Source organism: Monodelphis domestica, chromosome 1 (genome assembly GCF_027887165.1).
Source record: "Monodelphis domestica isolate mMonDom1 chromosome 1, mMonDom1.pri, whole genome shotgun sequence".
Lineage (NCBI taxonomy): Eukaryota > Metazoa > Chordata > Mammalia > Didelphimorphia > Didelphidae > Monodelphis > Monodelphis domestica.
In genome coordinates this window covers 760,379,543-760,407,222 of record NC_077227.1, presented here as the reverse complement: position 1 = coordinate 760,407,222, position 27,680 = coordinate 760,379,543, and the positions used below count along the sequence as shown (strand labels likewise).

The window sequence follows — 27,680 nt, the reverse complement described above, 5'->3', positions numbered from 1 at the left end:
CCCACACTGTAGTTCAAAGGGAGAGATGTAAGAACAGTCACACCAGCTCCAAGAACTCAGGACCAGTAAGCAGATTCTTCACCAGCCTTGAACTCAGAACTCCAGAAGAATCCCCACAGGAAGTTGTAACTCCTTTTTTTTTTCTACCTCATATATTTTTTTTCCACTTTAAACATTATTTTATTTGGTCATTTCCAAACATTATTCATTGGAAAAAAAGATCATTTTCATCCCCCCACCACCACCACCTCTCCCATAGCTGATGCACAGTTCCACTGGGTATCACAAGTGTTCTTGGTTCGAACCCATTTCCATGTTGTTGGTATTTGCACTAGAGTGTTCATTTAGAGTCTCTCCTCAGTCGTATCCCCTCCACCCCTGTAGTCAAGCAGTTGCTTTTCATCAGTTTTTACTCCAACAGTTTATCCTCTGCTTGTGGATGGTGTTTTTTAGATCCCTGCAGATTGTTCAGGATCACTGAATTGCCACTAATGGAGACGTCCATCACCTTCGATTGTACCACAGTGTATCAGTCTCTCTGTACAATGTTCTCCTGGCTCTGCTCCTTTCGCTCTACATCACTTTCTGAAGGGCTTTCTAGTTCCCATGGAATTCCTCCACTTTATTACTCCTTTGAGCACAATAGTATTCCATCAGCAACATGTACCACAATGTGTTCAGCCATTCCCAATTGAAGGGCATCCCCTCATTTTCCAATTTTTGGCCACCACAAAGAGCGCAGCTATGACTATTCTTGTACAAGTCTTTTTCCTTATTATCTCTTTGGGGTACAAACCCAGCAGTGCTGTGGCTGGATCAAAGGGCAGACAGTCTTTTATCACCCTTTGGGCATAGTTCCAAATTGCCCTCCAGAATGGTTGGATCAATTCACAACTCCACCAGCAATGAATTAATGTCCCTACTTTGCCACATCTCCTCCAGCATTCATTACTTTCCTCTGCTGTCATGTTAGCCAATCTGCTAGGTGTGAGGTGATACCTCAGAGTTGTTTTGATTTGCATTTCTCGGGTTATTAGAGATTTAGAACACTTTTTCATGAGCTTATTAATAGTTTTGATTTCTTTGGCTGAAAATTGCCTATTCATGTCCCTTGCCCATATTTCAATTGGAGAATGGCTCGATTTTTTGTACAATTGGTTTAGCTCTTTGTAAATTTGAGTAATTAAACCTTTGTCAGAGGTTTTTATGAAGATGGTTTCCCAATTTGTTGCTTCCTTCTGATTTTAGTTACATTGGTTTTGTTTGTACAAAAACTTTCTAATTTGATGTAATCCAGATTATTTATTTTGCATTTTGTGACACTTTCTAAGTCTTGCTTAGTTTTAAAGCCTCTCCCTTCCCAAAGGTCTGACATGTCTACTATTCTGTGTTTACCTAAATTTCTTATAGTTTTTTCTTTATGTTCAAGTCATTCACCCATTCTGAGGTTATCTTGGTGTAGGTTGTGAGGTGTTGATCTAATCCTAATCTCTCCCACACTGTCTTCCGTTTTCCCAGCAGTTTTTGTCAAACAGTGGGTTTTTGTCTCAGAAGCTGGGCTCTTTGGGTTTGTCATATACTGTCTTGCTGAGGTCACTTTCCCCCAGTCTATTCCACTGATCTTCCTTTCTGTCTCTTAGCCAGTACTGTAAAGATTAAATTTTAGGGGAGACGGGGAGACTGAGGCAGGTAGAAATTAGTTTCTCTCTGCAAGGAGTATTATATTTTTTAGAGGTTTATTAAAGGCTAAAGATTAAAGAATATACAAGTAAGAAACATGTGCCTAGGCCAGAGGCCTAGACAAAATAACCTCACATCACGGAAGAGACGCCTCTGCACCAAAACGGAAGTCCAAAAAGAGCCAAGCCCCTCAAAAGCCTTTGAATCAGCTTAAATGCCTTCTCAATCTCCGCCCAGGTGAGATTACAAGGCATCCTGGGGAAGTGGAGCAAAGGCTCATGGGGATTGTAGTCCTGTATTCGAGTCTATTTTTTACATTCCCCCATGTGATCATTTGCAAAAAAATTAATTTTTTTCCAAAGGATCATGAAAACATAATCAATTTAAAGATTACAATAATGTGAGGATAAGAGAAAAAAGAATAAAACCAATAATTGCTGAACACATTGACAAAAAGCCATTAGGGGGCAGTCCCCTTTGGCATAAAAGTATACATACAAATAAATGTTCAATCAACCACACCCAAAGTTCAATTTTGTGCAACTTGTGGTCTGGAGGCTTCTTCATGGTGGCGTCTCCAACAGTTCAGTTCTGGATTCAGAGAGGTAGCATCTTCTTTACCTAAAATTCTTCTCAAAAGGAATTTAAACTTTGCAATTTAAATAATGATTTTTTTTACAGTACCAAATTGTTTTGATGACCACTGCTTTGTAATATAGTCTGAGATCTGGGACTGCAAGGCCCCCTTCCTTTGTATTTTTTTTTTTCATTATTTCCCTGGATATCCTTGATCCTTTGTTCTTCCAAATGAACTTTGTTATGGTTTTTCTAGATCAGTAAAAAAAAAAATTTTGGAAGTTCCATGGGTATGGCATTAAATAGATAGATGAGTTTGGATAGGATGGACATTTTTATTACATTGGCTCGTCCTACCCATGAGCAGTTAATGTTTTTCCAATTGCTCAAGTTTAGTTTTAGTTGTGTGGCGAGTGTTTTGTAGTTGTGTTCATATAGATCCTGTGTTTGTCTCGGCAGATAGATTCCTAAGTCTTTTATATTGTCTAGGGTGATTTTTAAATGGAATTTCTCTTTCTAGTTCTTGCTGCTGAGCTGTGTTGGAGATATATAGAAATGCTGATGACTTCTGTGGGTTTATTTTGTATCCTGCAACTTTGCTAAAGTTGTTGATTATTTTGATTAGCTTTTTGGTTGAATCTCTAGGATTCTTTAAGTAGACCATCATGTCATCCGCAAAGAGTGATAACTTGGTCTCCTCCTTGCCTATTTTGATGCCTTCAATTCCTTTATCTTCTCTAATTGCTACTGCTAGTGTTTCTAGTACAATGTCAAATAGTAGAGGTGATAATGGGCATCCTTGTTTCACTCCTGATCTTAATGGGAATGGATTTAGTGTATCCCCATTGCAGATGATATTAGCTGTTGGTTTTAGATATATACTGTTTATTATTTTTAGGAATGACCCTTCTATTGCTATGCTTTCTAGTGTTTTTAGTAGGAATGGGTGTTGTATTTTATCAAAGGCTTTTTCTGCGTCTATTGAGATAATCATGTGGTTCTTGTTGGTTTGCTTGTTGATGTGGTCAATTATGTGGATGGTTTTCCTAATATTGAACCAGCCCTGCATGTAACTCCTTTTTAAAAACACATCTTTTGCCTCACTTCCTGTGCATTCTTCTACCTTTACATGAACAAAATACAGCTGAAGCTTTGTTTAGGACTGCCCGGGGAGGCACTCAGACGATTCTGATTCTTCATCCACTATCGCACACATGGGTCACAGATCTCCCCTACTCGAGTGATTGCCTCGCCCTCATCACTCATTTAACGTAGAATGAACCTAAGATGGAAGGTAAGGTTTGAAAACACAAAAAGCCCTTTTCCATTTTGGGGCAATGAGGTGACTCTGTGAATAGAGAACTAGAACTAGAGACAGAAGGTCCTGGGTTCAAATATGACCTCTGACCTTGACACTTAGCCCCAATTGCCGACCTCTTAGTCATCTTCTGACTCACAACAGGTGCTTACGATCAATTCTAAGACAGAAAATTCTAACGTTTGCAGCTGAAGGAATCCAGGAGGCCAGGGTCCCTAGATGCAAGAATAAAGGCCAGGGAGTGATGTATAAGAAGACAAGAAAGAGGGCTTTGAACAGCAAACAGGATGTTTTCCATTTGATCCTAGAGGGAATAGGGAGCCACTGCAGTTTATGGAGTACAAGACTGACACGATCAGAACTCAGCCGTAGGGAAATCACTCTGGTGGGAGAATGGAGCAGGCCTTGGAGTGGGGAGAGCCTTGTGGCAGACAGACCCAGAAGCAGGTTGTCTTAATAGTCCAGGAGGGAGGTGATGTCGGCCTCCACCAGAAGGATGGCAGTGACACAGGACAGAGTGGAGCTTATTGGAGAGATGCTGCAATGGGGAAACTGACTGGTCCTGGTGCATATTGGATATGGGGTTAAGGGATAGTGAGGAGTCAAGGGGGACTCCTTGATTTTGAGCTTGAAAGCACAAAGCTTTAGAGAAGGTGGGGGTTCTGTCTAGGTGAGAGAGAACAATGTGTTTGGAGCACACTGAGCTCAAGATGTCTCCTGGTCACCTAGTGTGAAATCCCTGTAAGGAAATTTGAGATGAAAGATAGGAAGTCAACACAGAGATTGGGAATGTAGATCTGAGACTCATCAGCAGAGAGATGGTGCTTGCATCCCACGTAGCTGATGAGATCACCCAGTAAAGAAGTCTGGATGGAGAAGAGTAGAGGGCCAAAGACAAGGCTGGAGGAACCCCCTCACCCTCACCCTACTGTTACAAGATCTACAAGAAGACAGAGAATCACAAGTCAGAGAGGTAGGAGCTAAACCAGCAGAGAGCAACGTCCTAAAACCCTAGAGAAGAGAATATCGAAGAGGAGAGAGAAGGCCAAAAGCATCAAAGGCCACAGCCAGGGATGGAGGAGGCATGAAGAGAGGATTTGCAGGACAAGCCCGGCACGCAGACCAAGGTGAAGGACCTGTCTGTCAGTCAAGAAGAAGATTCCAAACAGAAAGTTCCCAGGAGAGGCAGTTGGAGCTGGCAGGGGAAGATGTTGAGGAGACTTGGGGCTCTTGGGGGTCACTGACCAAGAGAGAAACCTCTTCTCTGGGTTCCTGACTAAAAAGAGACTGGCTTTTTCTGATCTAGGCAGAGAAAGGCCTTTGGGGTTTGGCAGAGTCTGGACTTGAATTCCTCAAGCAGAGATTGTCTGACTGAAGAAGAAAGAAGATTTAACTGTTGTCCTCCATCTCTCTGGCTGTCTCTGTGTGATAGCTGTGACAACACTGACATTTCCCACACCCTGCTAACTCTCCTTATAGATTAGGGACACCCTCATGCCCTTCACCTCAACCTCCATCCTGTTTGTTCCCAATAATCCCCCCTACAGGAGAAAGGAAGAGTGAAGAATATTTCTCTGAAATCTCATAGTTCCCCTGAGTTGTTCAGAAGGTGACTAAGAGTGGGGGAGGAGAAAGGGAGGCGTGGGTGGACATTGGGAGGTGTAAATCTTGAAATCTCTCAGACTTGTGAATGTTAAAAATTTCCCCATTGGGGAATCCTTAATTGGAACAAATTCCCTACTGAGAAACATTCCCCATTTTGATGTGAGAACTCTCCAGGATCAGAAATGGGAGGAGCTCTACTCCAAGCTTACTTAAGACTGCTTTAGGGGAGAAAACTCCTTGCTAAACAAAGAAAGTACTTGGATCCATGCTTATGGTGGGGCAAGGAGTTCTTTGAGCCAGGCCTGTTTTTAGAACTGATACAATGGGATGCTAGGTACCTATAAAGGTCGGGCAAGTTTTCTCTTTATGGGATTAGTCGACCCAGCTCTGTTTTCTCTGGTTCAGACTTACTGAGGGGATTAGTCGCCTCAGCAGTGAATTCAGAATGGGCAGTCCTTGGGGAAACGTCTACGGTGATTGGTAGATGGAAGGACTTAGGGGAGGTGATATAAGAGAAAACACCCTATATAAGAAAAAGCCTGCTGAAAGAGGAGGCTTTGGAGAGCTGCTTTTGGAGATGCTATTGAAGAGATCCTTTGGGAGATTGCTTGAGAAGGAGCTCTTGGAGGAATTCTCTAAGGAGGTCTCTCAAGAGAGGCTGACTCTAGCTGGAACTCCCTCTGGGGAGACTCTGTCCCTCTGAATCCCTTACTTAGACAGATCTTGTGGTGAGTGATAAAAAACTGACTGAGTTTTCTCTCTTAAGACTCAGGTTTGGCCATATTGGCTTGAGGCCCTTCATACTTATTCCTTTCTTACTCTCCTTCTCTTCTTTGAATCCTCATTGTATTATTAATTAAAATCTCTATAGAACCCAGTTGACTTGGGTATATTCATAATTGGGAATATTTCCCTGGTGACCACCTTATATTTTGAATTAAAACAAAACACTGTGGTGAAAACATATTTTCTGCAGTCACAAATTTACTCACCCACTCTTATATCTACTATAATTTATATCTTCCACCATTTAAATTCACTACAGTTTACAACATCAACCATTTTAATTATTACAGAGGTGAAGGGAGGAGAAAGATAGGAAATATCTTGATTTATTAGCCATGAGGGATCAATAGACAAAGCCCAGCCAGCACCCCCTCTAGTAGCATCTCTCCATCTCTCTGTGTATCCCTCAGAAAACACTTCTATCTCCATTACAACTAGGCAGCCTCAGGTGTCCCCTAGCAGCTCACAGTGAAGCCAGAGTATCCAGTTGCCACAAGCAGAAATATAGTATCACACAGATTACCTGTTTTATTACAATTGGCACCTCACAGTTTGACTGAACCCTACAATCCTGTGAAAGGTCGAGTAGTAAAAGAAGGAAGTAGCAATGTCAAACAAGTTGTTTTCGGAGTGGTGGTCACTGCTGCCATTACATGTTTTTGGGTCTACCACATCCTGTATAGCAAAATAACCCATAGAGTAGTGGAAACTATTGATTATGTTGGCGACATAACAATGTCTCTCTGGCAGTTGCCATACCAAAATGAACCGGTCCTGGGTCAAGTGTATGTACTATAGTCATGGCTGTCCTTCAACCTATGACTCAACTGAAAAAGATCTTTAGGTTTGTGGTTCCACTTAAGGTTTTCCCCCAACAGAAGATCAGCCATAGCAGGGAAAATGGTGAAAAGGAGCCAGGATAGCTGAGGAGCAGCACAGCAGAGCTCAGAGCAGGGCACAAGCCAGACGTCGCCCTACACCTGGGGTTCTGGTAGGAAAAGGAGGAGATAAAGCAATAGGACAGGCTAAAGAAAGTCCCTCCTGTCAAGGGGCAAACCAGCGATTTGGGAGAAAATTCCTTATTTGGTAAAAGCTGCAAAGAAAACTGGTGGGAAATGGGGCTCAGAGCATAAGCCTACACCATACTCTACTGGAGAGGGTTTAAGGAAATGTGAGCTTAATGTGAAAGATCGCAGGATCAGAAGGGAGGAGAGAGACAGCTCAGACACACCTCATAGCGACAGGGAGATGATGCAGAATAACATTCTATTTTCTACCCAATTACAGGCAAAATTAATTCTAACATCCATTTTTAAAAATTGAGAAACAAATAGTCTCCTTCCCTCCCTTCCCCCTCCCTGAATGAACAATCTGATCAGACTTTACCTGAGCAACCACGTAAACTATTTTCCTGATTAGTCATTTGTGGAAGAAATCTCACACCAAAGAGGAAAGTAATGAATGCTGATGGGGCAAAGTGGGGACATTCATGCATTGCTGGTGGGGTTGTGAATTGATCCAACCATTCTGGAAGGCAATTTGGAACTATGTCCAAAGGGCGACAAAAAACTGTTTGCTCTTTGATCCAGCCACAGCACTGCTGGGCTTGTACCCCAAAGAGATAATAAGGGAAAAGACTTGTATAAGAATATTCATAGCTGCGCTCTTTGTGGTGGCCAAAAACTGGAAAACGAGGGGATGCCCATCCATTGGGGAATGGCTGAACACACTGTGGTATATGTCAGTGATGGAATACTATTGTGCTCAAAGGAATGATGAACTGGAGGGATTCCATGTGAACTGGGACGACCTCCAGGAAGTGATGCAGAGTGAGAGGAGCAGAAGAACATTGTACACAGAGATGGATACATTGTGGCACAATTGAATGTAATGAACTTCTCCATTAGTGTCAGTGCAACGTCCCTGAACAACCTGCAGGGATCTAGGAGAAAAAACACTATCCATAAGCAGAGGACAAACTATGGGAGTGGAAACACCGAGGAAAAGCAACTGCTTGACTACAGAGGTGGAGGGGACATGTCTGAGGAGAGACTCTAAATGAACACTCTGATGCAGATACTAACAACAGGGAAATGGGTTCAAATCAAGAACACATGTGATACCCAGTGGAATCATGCATAGGCTATGGGGGGAGGAAAAGAAATGATCTTTGTCTTTAATGAATAATGAATAATGCTTGGAAATGATCAAATAAAATATTATTTAAAAAAAAAAGACTGCACAGAACCTTAACTTCCTCTTGCCTCAGTTTCCCCAACAGTGAAATGAGGAGAATAAGACCGTTCACCCCAGAGAGCTGTTACAGACTGCTGAAAGCAGATTTTAGCAGACCTCGAAGCCCTCCAGGCTGTCTGTGCCCCATTCTTTGTCCCTGAGCCTTCGGGACAAGCCCAGGACGTCTCCCTCAGGAACCCCAACCCTACATGCACAGAAAACTCCCAGAGAGTCAGGAAGTCGCCCCTTTCTCTCCAGCCTGACCCAGCAGGGAAGGACTAGAGCAGGGAGGAATCTACTGCCCAGAGAAGGCCTGAGGCAGCTGCTGGCTCTGCTCGAGAGCCCTCGAAGCTCCTCTCCTGGCAAAAAGGCCCCATTTCTGGGTGAGGCCCTTCCTGGGCTCCCCCCAACTCCTGGGACTCCCTCTGGGTCAGGGGGCTCAGCAGAAAGGAGGGGGGGAGGGGAGGGGTCACCTCTGGGGTGGATACAACAGCCAAGGGGGCCTCTCGGGGGCTCCCACAGGATTCTGGCTGTCCCTGGCAGGGACCCCGACCGTCCCGCCAACAGGCTCCCCTGGGGGGCCGGAATGCACTTACCTGGGCTGGGAGTCTGTCCGTCTGCAGGGCCATCGCTGGCACTCCAGGCTCCCTGTGGAGGCAGCAAAGCAGCCCCAGTGAGTCCCCCTTGAACCTCCCCCGGCTTTCCGGGCCTCGTCTCCCCCGTCAAGGTCCTGGCCCCTCCCCCTTGAAGGCCCCCTCCCCCTCCCTGTTTCCCATCATCCTCTCTGGCCAATGGCTCTGGCTCCACCCATCCCCCCTGGGCCAGGCCGGGGCCTCTGCAGCCTGAGCTGGGACTGAGAAGGCACCCAGAGGGGCACGTTTTCCCTCCTCTTCCCAGGCCAGAGGCTGCCTCACAGGAGGCCCCCAGGGCCAGGCCTGCCCTCAGGGGAGAATCGGGGAAGAGAAGAGGGTCTGGGGGGCAGCTGAGCCCCTCCCTCTGCTCCTCCTCTTCTCCCCTCCCCCACAGGAGGGGCCCAGGCAGAGCAGGGAAGTCTGGGAAGGCCAAGAGAGCTCCTGGCAAGGGGGCAGCACCCTGGGGAGACTCGGGGGCGGCTGAGCCTGGGGGAACAGGAGGAGGGGGTGCTGCGGTCTCCCTAGAGGCTGGGGAGGGTGCCGGGAACCTTCTGGTTCAACTGAGGCTGGGAATCCCTAAAGGGAACTGGAGCCGGGGAGCCCCCAAGAGCACAGGAAGGGTCTGAGGCCAGACTGGAACCCAGGACCGACCCATGCAGACCCCTCACTCTGCCAAGACCTCCCTCCTCTTCCCTCTGCCCCTCCCCCAATCAAATCCCCCACGATGCTCTTCGGCCTCCCAGCCCTTATGGCCCCTTTCCAGCCACCCCGGGACACACCAGCCCCTTGGTCAGGAGCACCTTCTCTGGACGTCCCAACACCCCCTCACACCTCGGCCCTCCCAGCTTCTCTACAGTCCAAAGGACAATCTCACCTCCTCCAGGAAGCCCTCCTGAACTCCACTTCACTCTCCGCCCTCTCTCTGGCCATTATTGCTTGTTTAGCCTGAATAGACCATACTTGGGGTGCCTGAGGCAGGGGCTGGGTGGCAGGACTCCTGGGTCCTGACAGGGTGCCCAAAACTGCATCAGGTGCTGCCCCGCCCCCTCCCGGAACACCCCCTCCAAGCAGGTCGTTTTAAAAAGAAAGAAGATCCTGAAGAAGAAGCCGGAGGCCACAGTCGACCTCTGGGAGAGGCCAGAGCAGGTCCGGGGATACAGGGTACCTAACTAGGCGATTCGAACCCTGCCCTGCCAGCCACGTGGTGCTGCGGCCCGATTTCCTTTCAGGCTGGAACAAGCCCCGCCCAGCGGCAGCGTCCCAGGACGTGGGGAGGGGCGGGGCTCCAGGAGGCACAGGCAGGAGGGGGGCGGGGCCAGAGACTCGTAAAGGCAGAATTCGAACTCAGTCCAGCCTAAGAGCCCAAGCACTTACCCTGGCTGTACCCTGGCGGCGGGGAGAGACGTCCTCCGCCTCCCTCTCCTCTACCTCCGGCCCCTCTCACTCGGGCCCACCTTCCCGCTGTCGCGCGGCTCCCCGTGATAATTACCGAGGCTCCAGGCGCGGCGCGGAGGGAGTTCTACGGCCCGTAAAGCGGGAAGATCTCTGGTAGTGGAAGAGGATGAGGGGGAGGAGCCATCTTCACTTCCGGCTTCCCAGAGGCCTCCGCGCCGCCTGCTCCGGGTCTAGGGCTGACCCGCCCCCTCTCCCCTCCTCCAGCATCTTTTCGGCCTCCACTGTGGGCCCCGCCTCCCCCTTCCCTCCTCCACAGTCTCTGCTCAAGTTGTGGGCATGCCCCGCCCCTTCATCCCTCCTCACTCATTGAGGCCCCACCACCGCCACACCCCTTTATTGCTCCTCATCTACTGAGACCGCACCTCCCCCCTCCCTCCCTCTACACCCACTCTGGGCCTGTCCCGCCCCCGCCCCGCCCCTTCCTCCTCCCTCAAGAGGCCCCGCCCTCGCATAGGCATCTGACAGGGAGGAGAGACATGATTCATCTTCTACCCTGTCAATCGGCCTCAACCAGGCTCGCCAATAAAGCATCCCTAATGACTACCTCCGACTCCAGCTGTCTTCTCAGGACAGGCTCTTCTGCCTGGCACAGCAGGCCTAACCTACACTACTCTACCTGTCAAATATTCTCTACTTCCCTGCGCCCCTGTCTGGGAGAACACACAGGCTCCTTCCCTGCCTGGAGTGTTTGGGCTCCCACCCTCAGCCCTGGGAATTCTGCCTGGGCCCATCCCATGTGCGGTCCCGAAGCCCTGCTGTCTTTTGGGGGTCTGGAGGATGGGAGAAGGGAGGGGGAAGAAGAGGAGGAACAGAGGGAGGGGCTCATCTGCCCCTACAGGCCTCTTCTCTTCCCAAGATGCCCCCCACTCCTGCTGCTGGTAGCAGGCTCTCCTCTGAGTGCAGGCCTGGCCCTGGGTGACCCCTGGAGCCCCTCACCCCATGGAGAACCCTGTGGGATAGCCTCTGGCCTGGGAAGAGAACAGAAAACCTCTGCCCCTGGGTCCCTTCTCCCTCCCCAACTCAGGGTGCAGAGACTTAGGCCTGGCCCCAGGAGGGATGGGTTTGAGCCAGATCCCAACCTCTGGGAGGGAGATCAGGGCAGCTTTCTTCTCAAGTCCCACCAACAGCAAATGGGCCAGAGAGTCAGCCCAAAGGCAGTCAGGAAGATGGGCTTTTCTACACTGAGGAAAAAGGGGACCCAGGTGTGCCCCAGGAGGGGGGCTCCAGACCAGCTCCTGCTGCTGAGAAGGGCAGAGAACTCAGACATTCTCTGAGCCAATGGAGACTTGTTAGGCAGAAGTTTGGCTGGAGCTCCATTCTGAAGGTCAGAAAGTGGAGAGAATGGTTTGAGGGGGAGGCAGGACCCTGAGTGAGGAGATGTGAAAAGGAATTTTTAATTCCTTTTTTAAATTTAATGGGGAACCTGGAGGTACTCTTACTATAAGGACTAACCAGTTCACAGATACTGGAAGTAGAAACCATAGAGACAGGAAGGAGGAACTACAGACACAGGAAATGATGTACAAAAGGGGACCAGCTTCTGTTGGTCTGTCTGGCAGATTTTGATAGGGTTAGCATTTGGGGGGAAGTTTTCTGCCATGTGTGGGGTTAGTGGTATGATATTGAAATCAGTTTAAAAGACTGATATATATTAATTTAAGGTCGCCAAGGAATTCAGCTATGTAATTCCTAAATGAAACACTGAAGTCAGTTGCCAACATTTTTATGGTATTTTAATTAAAAACAGGAGGAAAAAAGTACTAGAGGGAGAGAGAAAGAGACAGACAGACAGAGAGAGAGAGAGACAGAGAGAGACAGAGAGAGAGAGAGAGAGTGAAGGAAAGGGGAGAGAAGGAAAGAGGGATTAAATACCCACTCTGCTCAGGCTGAACCAAAGCAGGCTTAAGGCCCTGGATAGCCAAGGCAAGGAAACAGATCAGTCCTTATCACTCACATGACCAAACTGGAGAAAACCAATCTGAGGGCTCCTCCAACTCCAAGCACCAACCTCCCACTGACTCTCGCCTTTCTCACAGGAAATCCCAAGAATTCCAGAGGTTATTTTCTAGCTCACTTCCTGCATCTCACATGAGCCAATGGTGGCTCTAGCTTGACCTAGGACCTCCCAGAAGTCTGTCCTTCTCTACATATGTCTGTTGAAGGCCATATTCTCAAATAATATAATCTTGAGTTTTGCTGCAGCCCTTCCTAATCTTGTTACCCTGAGTAGGGTGGAGACTGTAGTTCCCTGGACATGAGTCTGTTATTCCAAAGTCTCTATTGTTATTGATCAGGAAATAGCTAAAAATCATCTTCTAAAGAATGGTCTGAATAAGGTGGAGTAGTTTTGAAATTCACAGTGGTTGGCAGTTACTTGCTGGTATATAAAGGTGGGCCTGAGGTTTTTGACTTTAGCCTTTAGAAAGCTTTGGTTTGGGGTCTGGGCTGTTCTGTTTTTTTATTTCGTGAACATTTTGGAAGGTGGCTGACCTTCATTGACAGACCTAATTGGGGTTGGATTAAACACTAATTGGGCTACATTAGGTTGGATCTTAGTGGGGTGGTTGTTATTAGCAGTAGTATAGTTACATATAGGCAATTTTAGGTAGTATATGTGGGTAGTTATAGAATAACTAGTATTTGTTAAAAGCTGCTAGAAGTTTTCTTTTCTCTGGGTTAAAGGGATAATATTAATTTACAACTCTACTATATTCTCATTACAACTTAAATTATTAAAAGCTACTGCCTTATTTTGTCAAAACTCCTAATTTAACCCTTACAGAGACAAGGCTGGGAAAAGATGGAGGAGCTTCACTAGAGGAACTCACTGGGGCTACTTTCCTGCCTCTAGAGGGAGCCTAGAGTCCCAGCGATGGCCTTTGGGAGCAATGGACTCCCAGCCCAGCTAAGTGCATTTCAGCCCCACATGAGAGCCTCCTCAGCCAGTGAGGCCCTTCCTTGGCTCTGACACAAGATGGGTTGTGAAGCTGCTTCCTCCTTCCTACCTGACCATTTCGGTCCCCACATTCCAGGCAGGAAGAACAGCACTTCCAGGCTCTCTTCTCAGCTTTGGGAGTGATTCCTTGGTCCTTGGGCACTTCATACACAAAGAGCCCCCTCCCCAGGCTCTCCATCCCTTTTTGGATTTCTCCTTGGGCACATATGAGCTCCAAGGATGGCCATTGACTCCTTTTTTCCTGGCTAGTGATTGTGGCTTTGCTCTCTTTGCTTTCCTGGCGACACACCTTCTTCCTCTGCTTCTTTTATACTGTTCCCTCTTGAGTCTGGTCTATAGCAGAACCTGAGGTTGTCCCCGTGTTCTGTGCCATCTTTAGGGAAGACATTGGGCCCTGGTGCTGCTCACTGCCTTCTGCCTCAAGTCCTTGAGTCTTCCCAGGTCTCTCTGGCTCCTTCTTCTCTCCCACTTCTTAGCCCAAGTCAGCCAGTGTGGAGGAACACCCTGGTGTGTGCCAGGCAATGCTCAGCCCAAAGGAAGGGAGAAGCCATCAGCCACCCTCCAGGCACCCTCCCCCTGTCTGACCCAGGAGACACCTCAGCCTCCATGTCCAAATGAGTTCAGTGTGGCCAGGATAGAGGGTGGCATTGTGGGAGGGAAGCTCTCATGGTTCTGGGGAGATCCTTGGTTCCTGGGCAGGATTCAGCTGGGACTGGAAGGAAGCTCTGAGGCCAGAGGCAGGAGGAAGTACATCCCTTGCAGGGAGAAAGAAAGCTGGAAGGTCAGTATATGCCAGGGGAGCCTGTTGTAGGAATGGTTGGACCCTTTACAGGGACAGCTAGAATCCTTTAGGGGAGGAGCCCCAGAGAGCTCCCCAGTAGTTTGGGGTGAGTCCAGGAAAGGCCCCCACACAGAAATGGGGCCTTTTGTCAGGAGAGGAGCTTCCAGCTTTCTTGAACAGAGCCAGCAGCTGCTACAATCCTTCTCTGGGAGTTTTCTGTGCAAATAGGGTTCGGGAGTGTCATAGAATTTTGGTTTTGGTAGATGACTGAACAATAAATTTAATATAATATTATTGTTTTGAGTGGAGCAATAGTTAATGGAAATTCAGAAAAGAAGATAGAAAATTTTAATGAACTGATGTACAGCAGACTACGCAGAACTAGAGGGAAATGTACAAAATTGTGACAATATAAATTTGTTGTTGTTTTCTGGAATATTTTCTTTTTTAATTATTTTTTAATAATATTTTCTTTGATCATTTCCAAGCATTATTCATTAAAGACAAAGATTGTTTTCTTTTCCTCCTCCCCACCCCCCATAGCCGACACATGATTCCACTGGGTATCACATGTGTTCTTGTTGGTTCTCTCAGAGGTGAGAGAAGCCACAAGGTAGGAAGATAGAGACAGGATAGAAGTTTTGATACCACGAGGAAAGTGACGGAGTCCTAATAGAGATATGAGGTGTTCAGGATGAGTCTTTATTAATTATCAATGAGCCACAGCTAAGCTCTGATCAAAGGACCAATTCTGTAGGCTTTTCCAGTCCTGAGATCCATACCACGCAGGTCAGAGAGGTGAATAGAGAAAGATTAAAGATGGAGCTTGGCCAGAGGCCAAGCTCCTGCAAGGACAGCCATCAGGTAGCCTGAAAGAGAAGGAGAGCAGAGAGCAGAGAGCAGAGAGCAGAGAGCAGAGAGCAGAGAGCAGAGAGAGCGAAGGCGGAGCTTGCTGGGCTAGATATAGTTTTAGATATGCAAATATACACAGTACATAGGGATGATTCTCATTGGTCAATGACAAGGCATAGGTGTGGTTTCTCTTAACCAGGTGAGAACAAAGAAACCTGTTTTCCCGCCTAACCTGGGAGAAGCTGGGGTCAAGGGTCAGAGGCCTTCCCAGCCATGAGCACTACTGAGCATGCCCAAGACTGAGCAATCTGCACATACTGTTTTCCCCTTGCCCATAGCTAGGGAGTGGTCTGCTACATCTCCCCCTTTTTGTTTTACACACAAATGAATAGTGTAATACCAAAATGCAGCAATATTACAGCATTAACAAATACAAACACTCTGGTGCATAATCATATTCTGATACAGAGATGAAAAACCCATCCTGATTGTATGACTTAGATATCCCAATCCAGAGTGAACATCAGCATAAACTGGTTCAGTGGTCAGTCTTAAAAATCCCAAACTGATCTTTCTATCTGCCTGTCTGCATTTCAGGATCGATGCAACAGTCTTAGTAGATATAAAATGTTAAGAAAATAATTTCCACGCTACTGATCCTGGTCTAATGAGGTAGAACTCCATGGTTCACATGACAGGTGCAATAACCAAACATGCCACCTTTCACAGTCTGGACTATCAGAAGTTGTCAGCCTTTTCAACAGTTAGCAAAATACCATCTCTGGAGATGAAGGATAAGTCCTTCCTTTCTCTCGTACTGATACTGCATCTTGGGGATCTTTCTGTGCTCACTGCCAGATGCCTGCCACATAGGAAACTGGTTGGTAGCTCGATGCCAGGACATCCAGCGACTGAGGGTGTCAGTACGCCATGTCTCTGCGTTTCCCAACCTCAAACATCCATTTCACATGGAAAATGTAACCGTGGCTGAGGCTGTCTGGTCCATAATGAAAGATTCATTATGATTCCCCTTACATGCAATCAGACATCACTCTCCAGTATGGTCATCTGAAAATTAACAATTGCTGTCATGTTCTCATGTTCACCGACTGTTAGGTGACTGTAATTCTAGAAATCTTTGCACCTTCATAATTCTGGATCAGAGCATTAACAGTACTTTCCTTGTACTTAAAAATTCTGGCAATAATTGTGCTACAGAAAAATCAAAGTTGAATAATTGAAAATGAATCAAAAGTGTTCTCTCAAATGAACACACTGATCTCTATGAGATTCCTCTCCCTTTTCTTTTTGTTTGTGTGTTGGGAGAGATCCCTTCAAAGAAAAACATCCTCTCTAAACATTTCTGGAGGATCATGTTATCACATGTCAAATGATCTTAGAAAATTGATCCTGGGAACCTGATCCCAAAATCAATACAAGATTCTCTTGGCTCTTGGCTCACAGTCTATGTGGTATCTTTGAAACTGAGCCAATGTAAAATATCAGGACTTACATTCCCAATGATTTCTAATTCCTGATCTAAATAGATCAAAATTCGCCTTGTATATGAACATAATAAACATAATAAACATTACAGGCTTTGCAAAAACATTAATACATCAATCACAGTGCAATTTTTAACAAATACCAATATTCCCATCCATTTTACATTCTCAATTGTAACTTAAATAACCATGATGGTGATAATGAAGTAATATTTCAAGTTCTGACTGCATATTCCTAATGTCTTACTTATTTTAAATCTCTGCTTGGATAAATAAACCCATCAATATGATAACCAAGCCTATACCATTACCAATATTTGCAAGATTCATTCCACCAAACCAATGTTTGGGTAAATAGAAGCTTAAGTTGTTTCCCATGTAGAAACAATTTCTACAGTTTCTTGTACCTACAGCATTTGACATAGCTTTTTCATTCCTAATTGTCAGTGAATAATATTCAATGTGCTTTTTCTACAAGCTTATCTGTGCCTATTGTGTCATGTTTTCAATCCATACTTCAAAACAGTAAAACTTAGATTATACTTTGCCCTTGCTCCATGTTTTTGTGCAATAATAATTTTTTCCACCTAGGAGAGACAATGACTGCGCGTCCACAGAAATTGTCAAACCTAGAGTCCTCAGTTTTTCTTGAGGTCTTACTTCCATATACCAGAACGTCTTCCAGTATATGAAAGGGAAGCCAATAGATCCCGAATCCAGCGGCCGTCTGAATTCTGGGACTGTTGGAGGAGAGCAAGACATTTTTCCTATCAAGATATTACCCACAAAAACAGGATATCAGGAGTAATGGTTAACAATGGTATTAACACTCAACTACATCTCTGGTAGCCAGCCCTTAATGTCCATCCTGGTATTGTCAGGAACATAATCTTTGCCTGGATGTCAATGATCTCTTACAATAACTCAGGTTCCTGATTAAAGATTTCCTAGTGTCTTTTCCTTGATCTCTCATCCTTTCCTGAGAGTAACATTAGTGTCATCTGTCCATTAAACCTGTCTGTGCAGCATTTTCTGCTTAGCACCTCATTTTTGATGTCAGAAATATCAGATCTATCCTATGGATGAGAGTTTTCTATCTCCTACTCTTTGGAGAGTCATACCAAGGTCTAGACCCTTGTTGATAACAGTATTTCTTACAATACAAGTGGTGGATTTACAATGCATACAATTCATAATGCATACAAAATTCCCTTTGACAGTATCATATACAAAATACAAGGTATACTTTAGTAGCTAGACAATTTGTAGCTATTTCATCTCAATCCCATCGCAAAGTCTTTGGAATGTGGGATGTATCTGGTGTCTTGTACAGACACAAGTGTGATTTAGTCCTTCTGAGTTAGCATACTTGATGTTGCTCTGGGTACCCCATCTCAATGGATGTCAGCATGACAAGTGTCCTTCAGTGGCCTAATAGCCAATGTCTCTAATAGTGTAATGTCATTGTTCTAGAGTGATATTAGTCACCAAAGAAGTGTCCCTCCAGCGTGCCTGGATTGTGGCTGGCATGTAGGTAGCTGATGCCATCACCTTCCGTCTGCTTCTCTTCCTGGTCTGTATCAGCTGGCATGAAGCATGACATGGGTGACCAGATGTTTTCATTATCTGTGAACATACAAACAAGACCTCGACCCAACATTATCATCCCCTTGGGTCCCTTACAGTCTTAATATCTTGATGATTTTTAACCCCATTCAGGTATCTCACACAATGTGATCTCTATCATTACATTCAATACTGATTATTACAAAGCTTTAACTTATCTTCCTTTTGGGGTGTAGAAAAGATAGATGATTAGTGATACCATATCCACCTCTTTCCTTATGAAAGTGGAACAGTCACAGCTTAACAAAAGTGACTTCTAAATAAGTCTGATTCCAGCAAAAACATATTGTTTGCAAATATAATGTACCCTTTAAGACCATAATCATCATTACATTTTGGATAGTAATACCCATTTGTGCTGCAGGTGGACAGCATTCCTTATACTGTCATAATATTCCCAATTATACCCTTTTGTATTTGATCAAATTTGGCTAACATGGAACAATTCCAATAAAATGATTTCAAGTTACACATTGTACCAATACCATTCAAAATTTTCAGGCATGTAATAAAGTTAGATCTTTTACCAAATACCCAGATAATCCTAGAACAGAATATCTGTTAATGACTCAATGATACTCTTCTGCATGTACATTGTTTCTCATACAATTGCATGTGTGTGTGCATAGTGTGTTAAACCTGCCTATAGGGCAGTCTTTACAGTCCATGTGCTGCTTTTCTGGTGTCCTGTGCCAGACACCTCTGCCTTCTGTCCTTCTTCCGGGCAGATTTTCTTGCCATCAGATGCTCTTGATCATCTTCCATGGACTCCATGTATCTGGGAAAGTAAACAGAAAACCTCGACCCCAAATGAAAGCCTCATTGGGTCTTAGAAAGTTAGAAAGTGACAGAACATATATACTTTCAGTTTTTGAACCTTGGGGCTCATGAATTCCTTTGAGCTCTATTTACCATAGCTTGCATGTAAGCCACGAGCTATGCAATTTAGCCTTTGCATTGCTGTTAAAAGCCCTGCTATTCCAAGCTGTTTGGAATAGACAGTAGTGCACAGATATTTATAAAATCTGCAATCACTTTGCTCACTTCTTCATTTGAGCTTGAACCCATAAACCAGGAGAGTAAGTATCTCCCATCACTTTTCACAGTTCAACCTTTGTGCCAGGAGCATACTGAAATGCACCTTTTGCTCCAAAATATACAGTGGATATCTATCAGGGGTGAAATTAATCCACAGCAGTTTGCATTGATAAGCGATATCACCTGCTTGTTCAGGATATAGATGCACAATAGATTTTGCAAAGCAGCATGTATAGATGCTTAAATATTCGCTTTTTCAAATCCATAAACATAAAAATATCATTCTATAAATCACTTATGATTGGACCCGTGTGTGCTGGGATCTTAAGTCTTTGTCTGCCTGCACACAATTTTTGCTTTTTGAAAAATTTCCACCTTGTGCAGTTATTAAAATTATAGCATTGTCCTATGCTAGAAAACTGTGCACAGAATTATCAAACAATTGCACAGAAGTTGTTATTTCTGAACTACTGCCCTTAGCTTCATAACTGAAAAGATCTTACTACTGTGAATAAAATCATTACTTTCATCTGCCAAATCTGCAAATCTTCCCTGCAGAAATAAATCAAATTATGCCAGTCACCTTTGAATTTGCATTATTATCATAGGTCTCTTTTCAATATCATGATCAGCTTCAATATCTGCAATTTTAATACATGATAGTATTGCCTCTTTCAAATCCTTAATAAATTACTGTACTGAGTAACCGAGTTCCTGATAACCTTAATAATTAACCACTGGTAAACAGATTAAATCCTTCTAACCATGCTTTTACTCTGCTGAGCATGTGTCTTAATTTTCCATAGTAAAAGCTATTCTAGTTATAAATCATTTGCTTTCTGGATACAGGTATGCTAATATGCCCAGTAAAAAGTTTCTAAACTGCATACAGGCTGTTTGAATAAGCTCTGCTCAAGATTCATCCTGTTGCTTTACGTCCTGCTTAGAAAAGTGTTAATAATTCCTCCATAGTTAAAATTAGAAAGCTTTATAAATTCCTTTAAATCATATTCCAATTCATGCTTATTACATCTTAGTATTAAATTTTTTCTTCTAGCCAATTACAGCCTTAGTGATAAAACTTGCAACCTCAGTTGCTCTGATGCTATCTTCCACGTGGCTCAAACCACGTGGCTGGTAGAGAGAAAAAACATTTCAAGCTGCTTCAGATTTAAGCCCAAACCTTAAAAATTTTCTGTTTGCACTTTAATTACCTTGTGATTCATACCAAAATTTCTCTACAGATAAAACATTTCTAGTCCTGATATTCTGTGGCATATAACAAAAGTCAGAGAAAGATTTTTAATTCTCCTTTTTTAACTTCCTTTATCAAAATATATAAGCAGACATTCCTGTATAATTTTGCCTATATCCAACCTAAATTAAAACGATTCAAATTCCCAGATCTTACTTCACTGTGCACCCAGGTAAAGCCTGCCTTTACCTGGCCAGACCTCAAACAAAAGAGTTCCTAGGACCTTTTTCAAATGCTAAATGAGTGTAGAGGCTTGCCTTTTTTTAAAAAAAATCTTCTGCCTTTGGTTACAGAATGGCAATATCTTTTTACAACTTAGGCTGTTCCGAATTTAACCTAATTCAGGATTATTGCCTTGATTCCTTAATTTTGCTGAGACCTACGGTTTTATTAAAAAAAAATTTTTTTTTTGTTTTTTATCCATTTTTTCCAAGTAATTCTGATCTTTTAAATGCCCTGCTTTGAGTTAAAGCAACCACTTCCTGATAAGCCTTTCAAATGCATCTGAGTCCCACCTCTCCTGAAAAGGCACAGGGAGTTTCTTGTAAAGATTAGCTTGCAGAACTTTTGGAATAAGAAGTGCTTAAGAAAGAACTCCTTAGCATTCTGCAGCAGTTTCTGCCTTGCTTCTTCGCTAGCCTTTCCCGCTTTTGCTAAACTGACTGTTTTGCCTATGAATAGCAGCCTGGCTCTTCCTGCTTTTTGTCTCAGGAGCCTGTAAATTTGACTTTGCTTTCCTGATGAAATTTTAACTCCTGATTTGTCTTTTCCCAGTTGCTTCGTTTGAAATTCACTAGGCTCTAGCAACTGTTTGTTTCAGACTGAGATTTCTCAAGTTCTCAATCGCCCCTAGAGAGGGTTTCCCTGGGTCAAATTTTCTTTTTTCTTCCCCTCCCCCTCAGACTGCTCCTCAGGTGTTTCTTAACCTCCGGAGATCCAGGTCCGAGAGAGGAGGCCTCCGCATAGTATTGTACTAGCAGACCCAGGTGTGGGAGGGAAACTGCACCTCCCTGACAGAGATAGTTTAAGAATCCCGCTCTGACCGACCGTGTGCTTCCCTCATCCTGATTCAGTCTCAGGCAGTTAAGCTATTGAGACTTCCACTTCTCCCCCATCAAGCTACGACATTAAGAGTCGAGCAGGGTTCAGAGGGGAGACCCACCTCAAGCAGAGGAGGACTTACCGTCCTTGGCCAGAGGATCGGCAACCTTCCTGGAACTCCGGCACCCGCCTACTCTTTAGCCTCGTGTCCTCGAACGCGTTCTCCCATCAGCTGTGTGAAATAAAAGGTTTGAATGCCACGAGAAAGTGCCAGGGGGCAGATCCTGACACACTGGGCGCCATTTGTTGGTTCTCTCAGAGGTGAGAGAAGCCACAAGGTAGGAAGATAGAGACAGGATAGAAGTTTTGATACCACGAGGGAAGTGACGGAGTCCTAATAGAGATATGAGGTGTTCAGGATGAGTCTTTATTAATTATCAATGAGCCACAGCTAAGCTCTGATCAAAGGACCAATTCTGTAGGCTTTTCCAGTCCTGAGATCCATACCACGCAGGTCAGAGAGGTGAATAGAGAAAGATTAAAGATGGAGCTTGGCCAGAGGCCAAGCTCCTGCAAGGACAGCCATCAGGTAGCCTGAAAGAGAAGGAGAGCAGAGAGCAGAGAGCAGAGAGCAGAGATCAGAGAGCAGAGAGCAGAGAGAGCGAAGGCGGAGCTTGCTGGGCTAGATATAGTTTTTGATATGCAAATATACACAGTACATAGGGATGATTCTCATTGGTCAATGACAAGGCATAGGTGTGGTTTCTCTTAACCAGGTGAGAACAAAGAAACCTGTTTTCCCGCCTAACCTGGGAGAAGCTAGGGTCAAGGGTCAGAGGCCTTCCCAGCCATGAGCACTACTGAGCATGCCCAAGACTGAGCAATCTGCACATACTGTTTTCCCCTTGCCCATAGCTAGGGAGCGGTCTGCTACAGTTCTTGATTCGAACCCATTGCTATGTTGATAATATTTGCATTAGAGTGTTCATTTAGAGTCTCTCCTCTGTCATGTCCCCTCAACTGCTATATTCAGGCAGTTGCTTTTCCTCAGTGTTTTCACTCCCACGGTTTATCCTCTGCTTATGAATAGTGTTTTTTCTCCTAGATCCCTGCAGATTGTTCAGGGACATTACACCGCCACTAATGGAGAAGTCCATTACGTTCGATTATACCACAGTGTATTAGTCTCTGTGCACGATGTTCTCCTGGTTCTGCTCCTCTCACTCTGCATCACTTCCTGGAGGTTGTTCCAGTCTCCATGGAACTTCTCCACTTTATTATTCCTTTGCGCACAATAATATTCCATCACCAACAGATACCACAACTTGTTCAGCCATTCCCCAATTGAAGAGCATCCCCTCATTTTCCAGTTTTTGGCCACCACAAAGAGCGCAGCCATGAATGTTCTTGTTCAAGTCTTTTTCCTTATTATCTCTTTGGGGTACAAACCCAGCAGTGCTATGGCTGGACAAAAGGGCAGCCAGTCTTTTAGCGCCCTTTGGGCATAGTTCCAAATTGCCCTCCAGAATGGTTGGAACAATTCACAACTCCACAGCAATGCATTAATGTCCCTACTTTGCCACATCCCCTCCAACATTCATTACTTTCCTTTGCTGTCATGTTAGCCAATCTGCTAGGTGTGAGGTGATACCTCAGAGTTGTTTTGATTTGCATCTCTCTGATTATAAGAGATTTAGAACACTTCTTCATGTGCTTGTTAATAGTTTTGATTTCTTTATCTGAGAACTGCCTATCCATATCCCTTGCTCATTTATCGATTGGAGAATGGCTTGATTTTTTGAACAATGGATTTGAGTAATTAGATCATTGACAGAGGATTTTGTGATGAAGATTGTTTCCCAATTTGTTGCTTTCCTTCTAATTTTGGTTGCATTGGTTTTGTTTGTACAAAAACTTTTTAACTACATGTAATCAAAATTGTTTATTTTTTATTTTGTGACTCTTTCTATGTCTTGCTTGATTTTAAAGTCTTTCCCTTCCCACAGGTCTCACATGTATACTTTCCTTTATTTACCCAATTTATTTAGGGTTTCCTTTTTTATGTTTAAGTCATTCATCCATTTTGAATTTATCTTGGTGTAGGGTGTCAGGTGTTGATCCAAACCTAATCACTCCCACAAATTCTTCCAATTTTCCCAGCGGTTTTTATCAAATAATGGATTTTTGCCTCAAAATCTGGGATCTTTGGGTTTATCGTATATTATCTTGCTGAGGTCATTTGCCCCCAATCTATTCCACTGATCTTCCTTTCTGTCTCCTAGCCAGTACCAAATTGTTTTGATGACCGCTGCTTTGTAATATAGTTTAAGGTCTGGGACTGCCAGGCCCCCATCATATGTGGGTTTTTTTTTTCATTATTTCCCTGGATATCCTTGATCTTTTGTTATTCCAAATGAATTTTGTTATGGTTTTTTCTAAATCAGTAAAGAAATATTTTGGGAGTTCAATGGGTATGGCACTAAATAGATAAATAAGTTTGGGTAGGATGGTCATTTTTATTATATTGGCTCATCCTATCCATGAGCAGTTAATGTTTTTCCAATTGCTCAAGTCTAATTTTAGTTGTGTGGAGAGTGTTTTGTAGTTGTGTTCATATAGTTCCTGTGTTTGTCTCGGCAGATAGATTCCTAAGTCTTTTATATTGTCTAGGGTGGTTTTAAATGGAATTTCTCTTTCTAATTCTTGCTGCTGAAACGGGTTGGAGATATACAGAAATGCTGATGACTTATGCGGGTTTATTTTGTAACCTGCAACTTTGCTAAAGTTGTTGATTATTTCAATTAGCTTTTTGGTTGCATCTCTAGGATTCTTGAAGTAGACCATCATGTCATCTGCAAAGAATGATAACTTGGTCTCCTCCTTGCCTATTTTGATGCCTTCAATTTCTTTTTCTTCTCTAATTGCTACTGCTAGTGTTTCTAGTACAATGTCAAATAATAGAGGTGATAATGGGCATCCTTGTTTCACTCCTGATCTTAATGGGAATGGATTTAGTGTATCCCCATTGCAGATGATATTAGCTGTTGGTTTTAGATATATACTGTTTATTATTTTTAGGAATGACCCTTCTATTCCTATGCTTTCTAGTGTTTTTAGTAGGAATGGGTGTTGTATTTTATCAAAGGCTTTTTCTGCGTCTATTGAGATAATCATGTGGTTCTTGTTGGGTTGCTTGTTGATGTGGTCTATTATGTGGATGGTTTTCCTAATGTTGAACCAGCCCTGCATCCCTGGTATGAATCCTACTTGATCATGGTGAATGATCCTTCTGATCACTTGCTGGAGTCTTTTTGCTAGTATCCTATTTAAGATTTTTGCATCTATATTCATTAGGGAGATTGGCCTATAGTTTTCTTTCTCTGTTTTTGACCTGCCTGGCTTTGGAATAAGTACCATGTTTGTGTCGTAAAAGGAGTTTGGTAGAACTTCCTCTTTGCTCATTATGTCAAATAGTTTGTATAGTATTGGGATTAGCTGTTCTCTGAATGTTTGATAGAATTCACTTGTGAGTCATACCAATGTCTATTCCCTTGGTGATAGACCAATTTTTTGCAATACAAGGAGTTCTACAATGCATACAAAATAAATGTCCTTTTGACATATAGAACAGATATCCAAAATGAAAGATATACGTTAGTGTTGGAACAATTATAGCTGTTTCGATGCTGATCCCATGATAAAGTCTTTGCAGTGTGGGATCCACCTGACGTCATAAATATATGAGTGGGGTTTAGTCCATACAAGTTGACATGCTTGATATTGGTTTAGGTATAAAAGACCAATGGATGTCAGCATGACAATTGTCCATCAGTGGAATAGTAAATGTCATTAAAAGTAGTGTAATGTCACTGTTTGGTTTTTATAGTCACCAATAATGGTTTCTTCCTGCTTGCTTGGAATGCAATCAGCTGGCGTCATAGATGGTACTCGTCTGCTTCTCTTCCTGGTCCCGTGCCACATGGCATGACGTGCTTGGTGGGTGACCAGGTGTTTTCATTCTCTGTAAACATACAAACAAAACCTCGACCCTAAATTATCATCCTGTTGGGTCCCTGACAGTCTTAATCTCCTGGTGATATTCAGCCCAATCCATGTACAACATATAATGCAACGTTTGTCATTTCATGAGAATTGTGATTTAATGATATTAGCTCATATTCCTTCTGGGGTGTCGGAGAGATAGATGGTTAGTAATACCATTTCCACCCGTTTTTCTTTTTAAAAGCTTCACTGCCTTTTCCAAAAACATAGACTATTGAATAAGACTGATTCTAATGAAGACCTAATTCGTTCTTACAAATTTAAAATGAACCCTATAAGATAAATATTATACATACATTTTGGATGATAGCAACAATTTGTGTTACAATTGGACAGTATTCACTGCATTGTTTTAACATTTCAATAGTATGATGTTCATTTGATCAAATTTGGGTAACATGGAACAATTCCAATAAAATAATTGCAGGTTACATATTGTACAAATACCCTTTGAAGTTTTCAGGTACGTGATCAACCTAGATCTTACAACAAATACCCATATACTGGCATAATAGAGTGCTAGTGAGCAACAATGATATTTTTCTCTAGGTATTGTCTTTCATACAAGTACATTTGTGTGGATATTGCATTAGACCTGCCTATAGAGCAGTGATGGTTTTTCCCGCTCATTGGCTGCTTTTCCTGTTGTCTGGCATCGGTGCCATGTTGTGGATGGTGCCAGGCACATCTGCATTGACTTTCTGGGCCGCCTGTCTTTCAGCTGGATCATTTCAGTTTTCTTCCATGGACTTCTGGTATCTGAGAAAATAAACAGAAATCTCGACCCCAAAAGAAAGCCTTATTGGGCCTTGTTCAATTAGAAAGTGGCTGAAAATATCTCCTTCTTGTGTTTGGAGTTTGGGGCTTATCCATTCTTTTGAGCCCTTTTGAAATCGCCTGCATTTAGGCCATGGATTATCCCATTCAGCCCATGTATTGCTGTTACAAGCACTGTTACTCCACAATTGTTTTGGAATAGTTAGATCTGCCCAATTATTTAAAAGATCTGTAATAAGTTTGCATGCTTTATCGTTTTGAGCTTCATCCTGTACATCAGGAGAGTGATTGTCTCCCATCACATGTTAGCTTTTAGAGTTTTATACCCCAGGAGCATGTAGTAATGCCTCCCTTAGTCCACAATGTTTAGTTCAGACACCTGTTTGCAGTGCACGAGTGACATGATAACATTCACAAGATTTTGCCCTGGTTGGCAATTTCACTTGTGTGCATAAATATTGAGGAATAATAGATTTGGCACTCTGATAGGTCAGAGAGTGCAAGTGCTCTGTGCCTGCTAAAAAGCAGTGTCCTCCAGGCCATTTGCCTTTGATAATGATTTCACCTTGGCTTTGCAATGAGGAGTTTAATATTCACGTTTTAAACCAATACTCATAAAAGCATTATACCATAAATCACATTTGATTTTACCAGCTTGTGCTGTGATCTTAAGCAGTAGCCTGTCTGCATGTAACTTTTGCTTTTGTATAAACTCATACTGTGCAGGCATCGATATCTGCTGTACCCTAAATAGATGCAGCAAATGGAAGCACAGCAATTGCAGTGATGTTATTATTTTTAAACTGTCAAATTTAAATTCATGACTGAAAAGATTTTGATAATATGAATGGAATTATCAATTTTACCTATGAGTTTTACATTGGTATGACTCCCCAAAGGAAAAGAGATAAAAATTTTTCATTCATAGCACAAACCTAGCAAACCTGACTACAAAAATGATGTTCAATGCAGGAGATGCTGCAGAGGAATGTTTAAGGGACAGGTGGTCCTGATGTCACTCTTAAAAAAGGGATGAGATGCCAGGCAAAATGCACTTTAGGAATTTTTAATTGGGAACCAACGTTATTGAAAATTGATCACCTACATCTATGTATAGATCATATTCCTGACAAAATCTATGTAGACATTATGTGCCAACTGCCATTGCTGTAGTTAAATGATAATACCATTGGTGATCACTACTCCTGAAACCCCATCTTTTGGGGTAATATCTTTATGGGAACTCTTTCTGGCTCTCTAACAGCAGTCCCAGAATTCAGACGGCCACTGGATTCGGGGTCTATTAACTTCCACTTCAAGTACTGGAAGACGTTCTGGTACATGAAAGTAAAGCCCAGGTTGGACAATCTCTGTGGACGTGCAGTGTGGTTGACCCTCCTGGGTGGAATAGGTTATTACACACATACATGGAGCAAAGGCAAAGTATACACTAAGTTTCTCTTTTTGGAGTATGTATTGAAAATAGGAAAAAATTGGCAC

General features: G+C 43.5%; 1 protein-coding gene and 1 long non-coding RNA gene across 4 annotated transcripts in view; both read right to left on the bottom strand.

Annotated features, from left to right (window-relative positions):
- The window catches only part of LOC100617800 (zinc finger protein 420-like), an 86,208-nt gene extending 75,705 nt beyond the window's left edge, over window positions 1–10,503 (bottom strand). The window contains exons 1-2 of one of the 3 annotated variants that reach the window (XM_056825119.1): window positions 10,207–10,503; window positions 8,797–8,848 (exon numbers count right to left, since the gene is read on the bottom strand). In XM_056825119.1, coding sequence (XP_056681097.1) covers window positions 8,797–8,829 — 33 coding nt within the window. In that variant the 5' untranslated portion in view covers window positions 8,830–8,848; window positions 10,207–10,503. The remainder of the gene's footprint in view (window positions 1–8,796; window positions 8,849–10,206) is intronic. The other 2 variants (XM_056825128.1, XM_056825132.1) reach the window with 2 other exon arrangements.
- A 7,257-nt stretch (window positions 10,504–17,760) lies between these two features.
- On the bottom strand, window positions 17,761–21,195 carry LOC130458734 (uncharacterized). Its single transcript, XR_008918135.1, has 2 exons — window positions 18,807–21,195; window positions 17,761–18,028 (listed from the first exon to the last, which is right to left on the bottom strand). It is a non-coding gene; the product is annotated as an uncharacterized LOC130458734 (long non-coding RNA).
- Window positions 21,196–27,680: the final 6,485 nt, after the last annotated feature.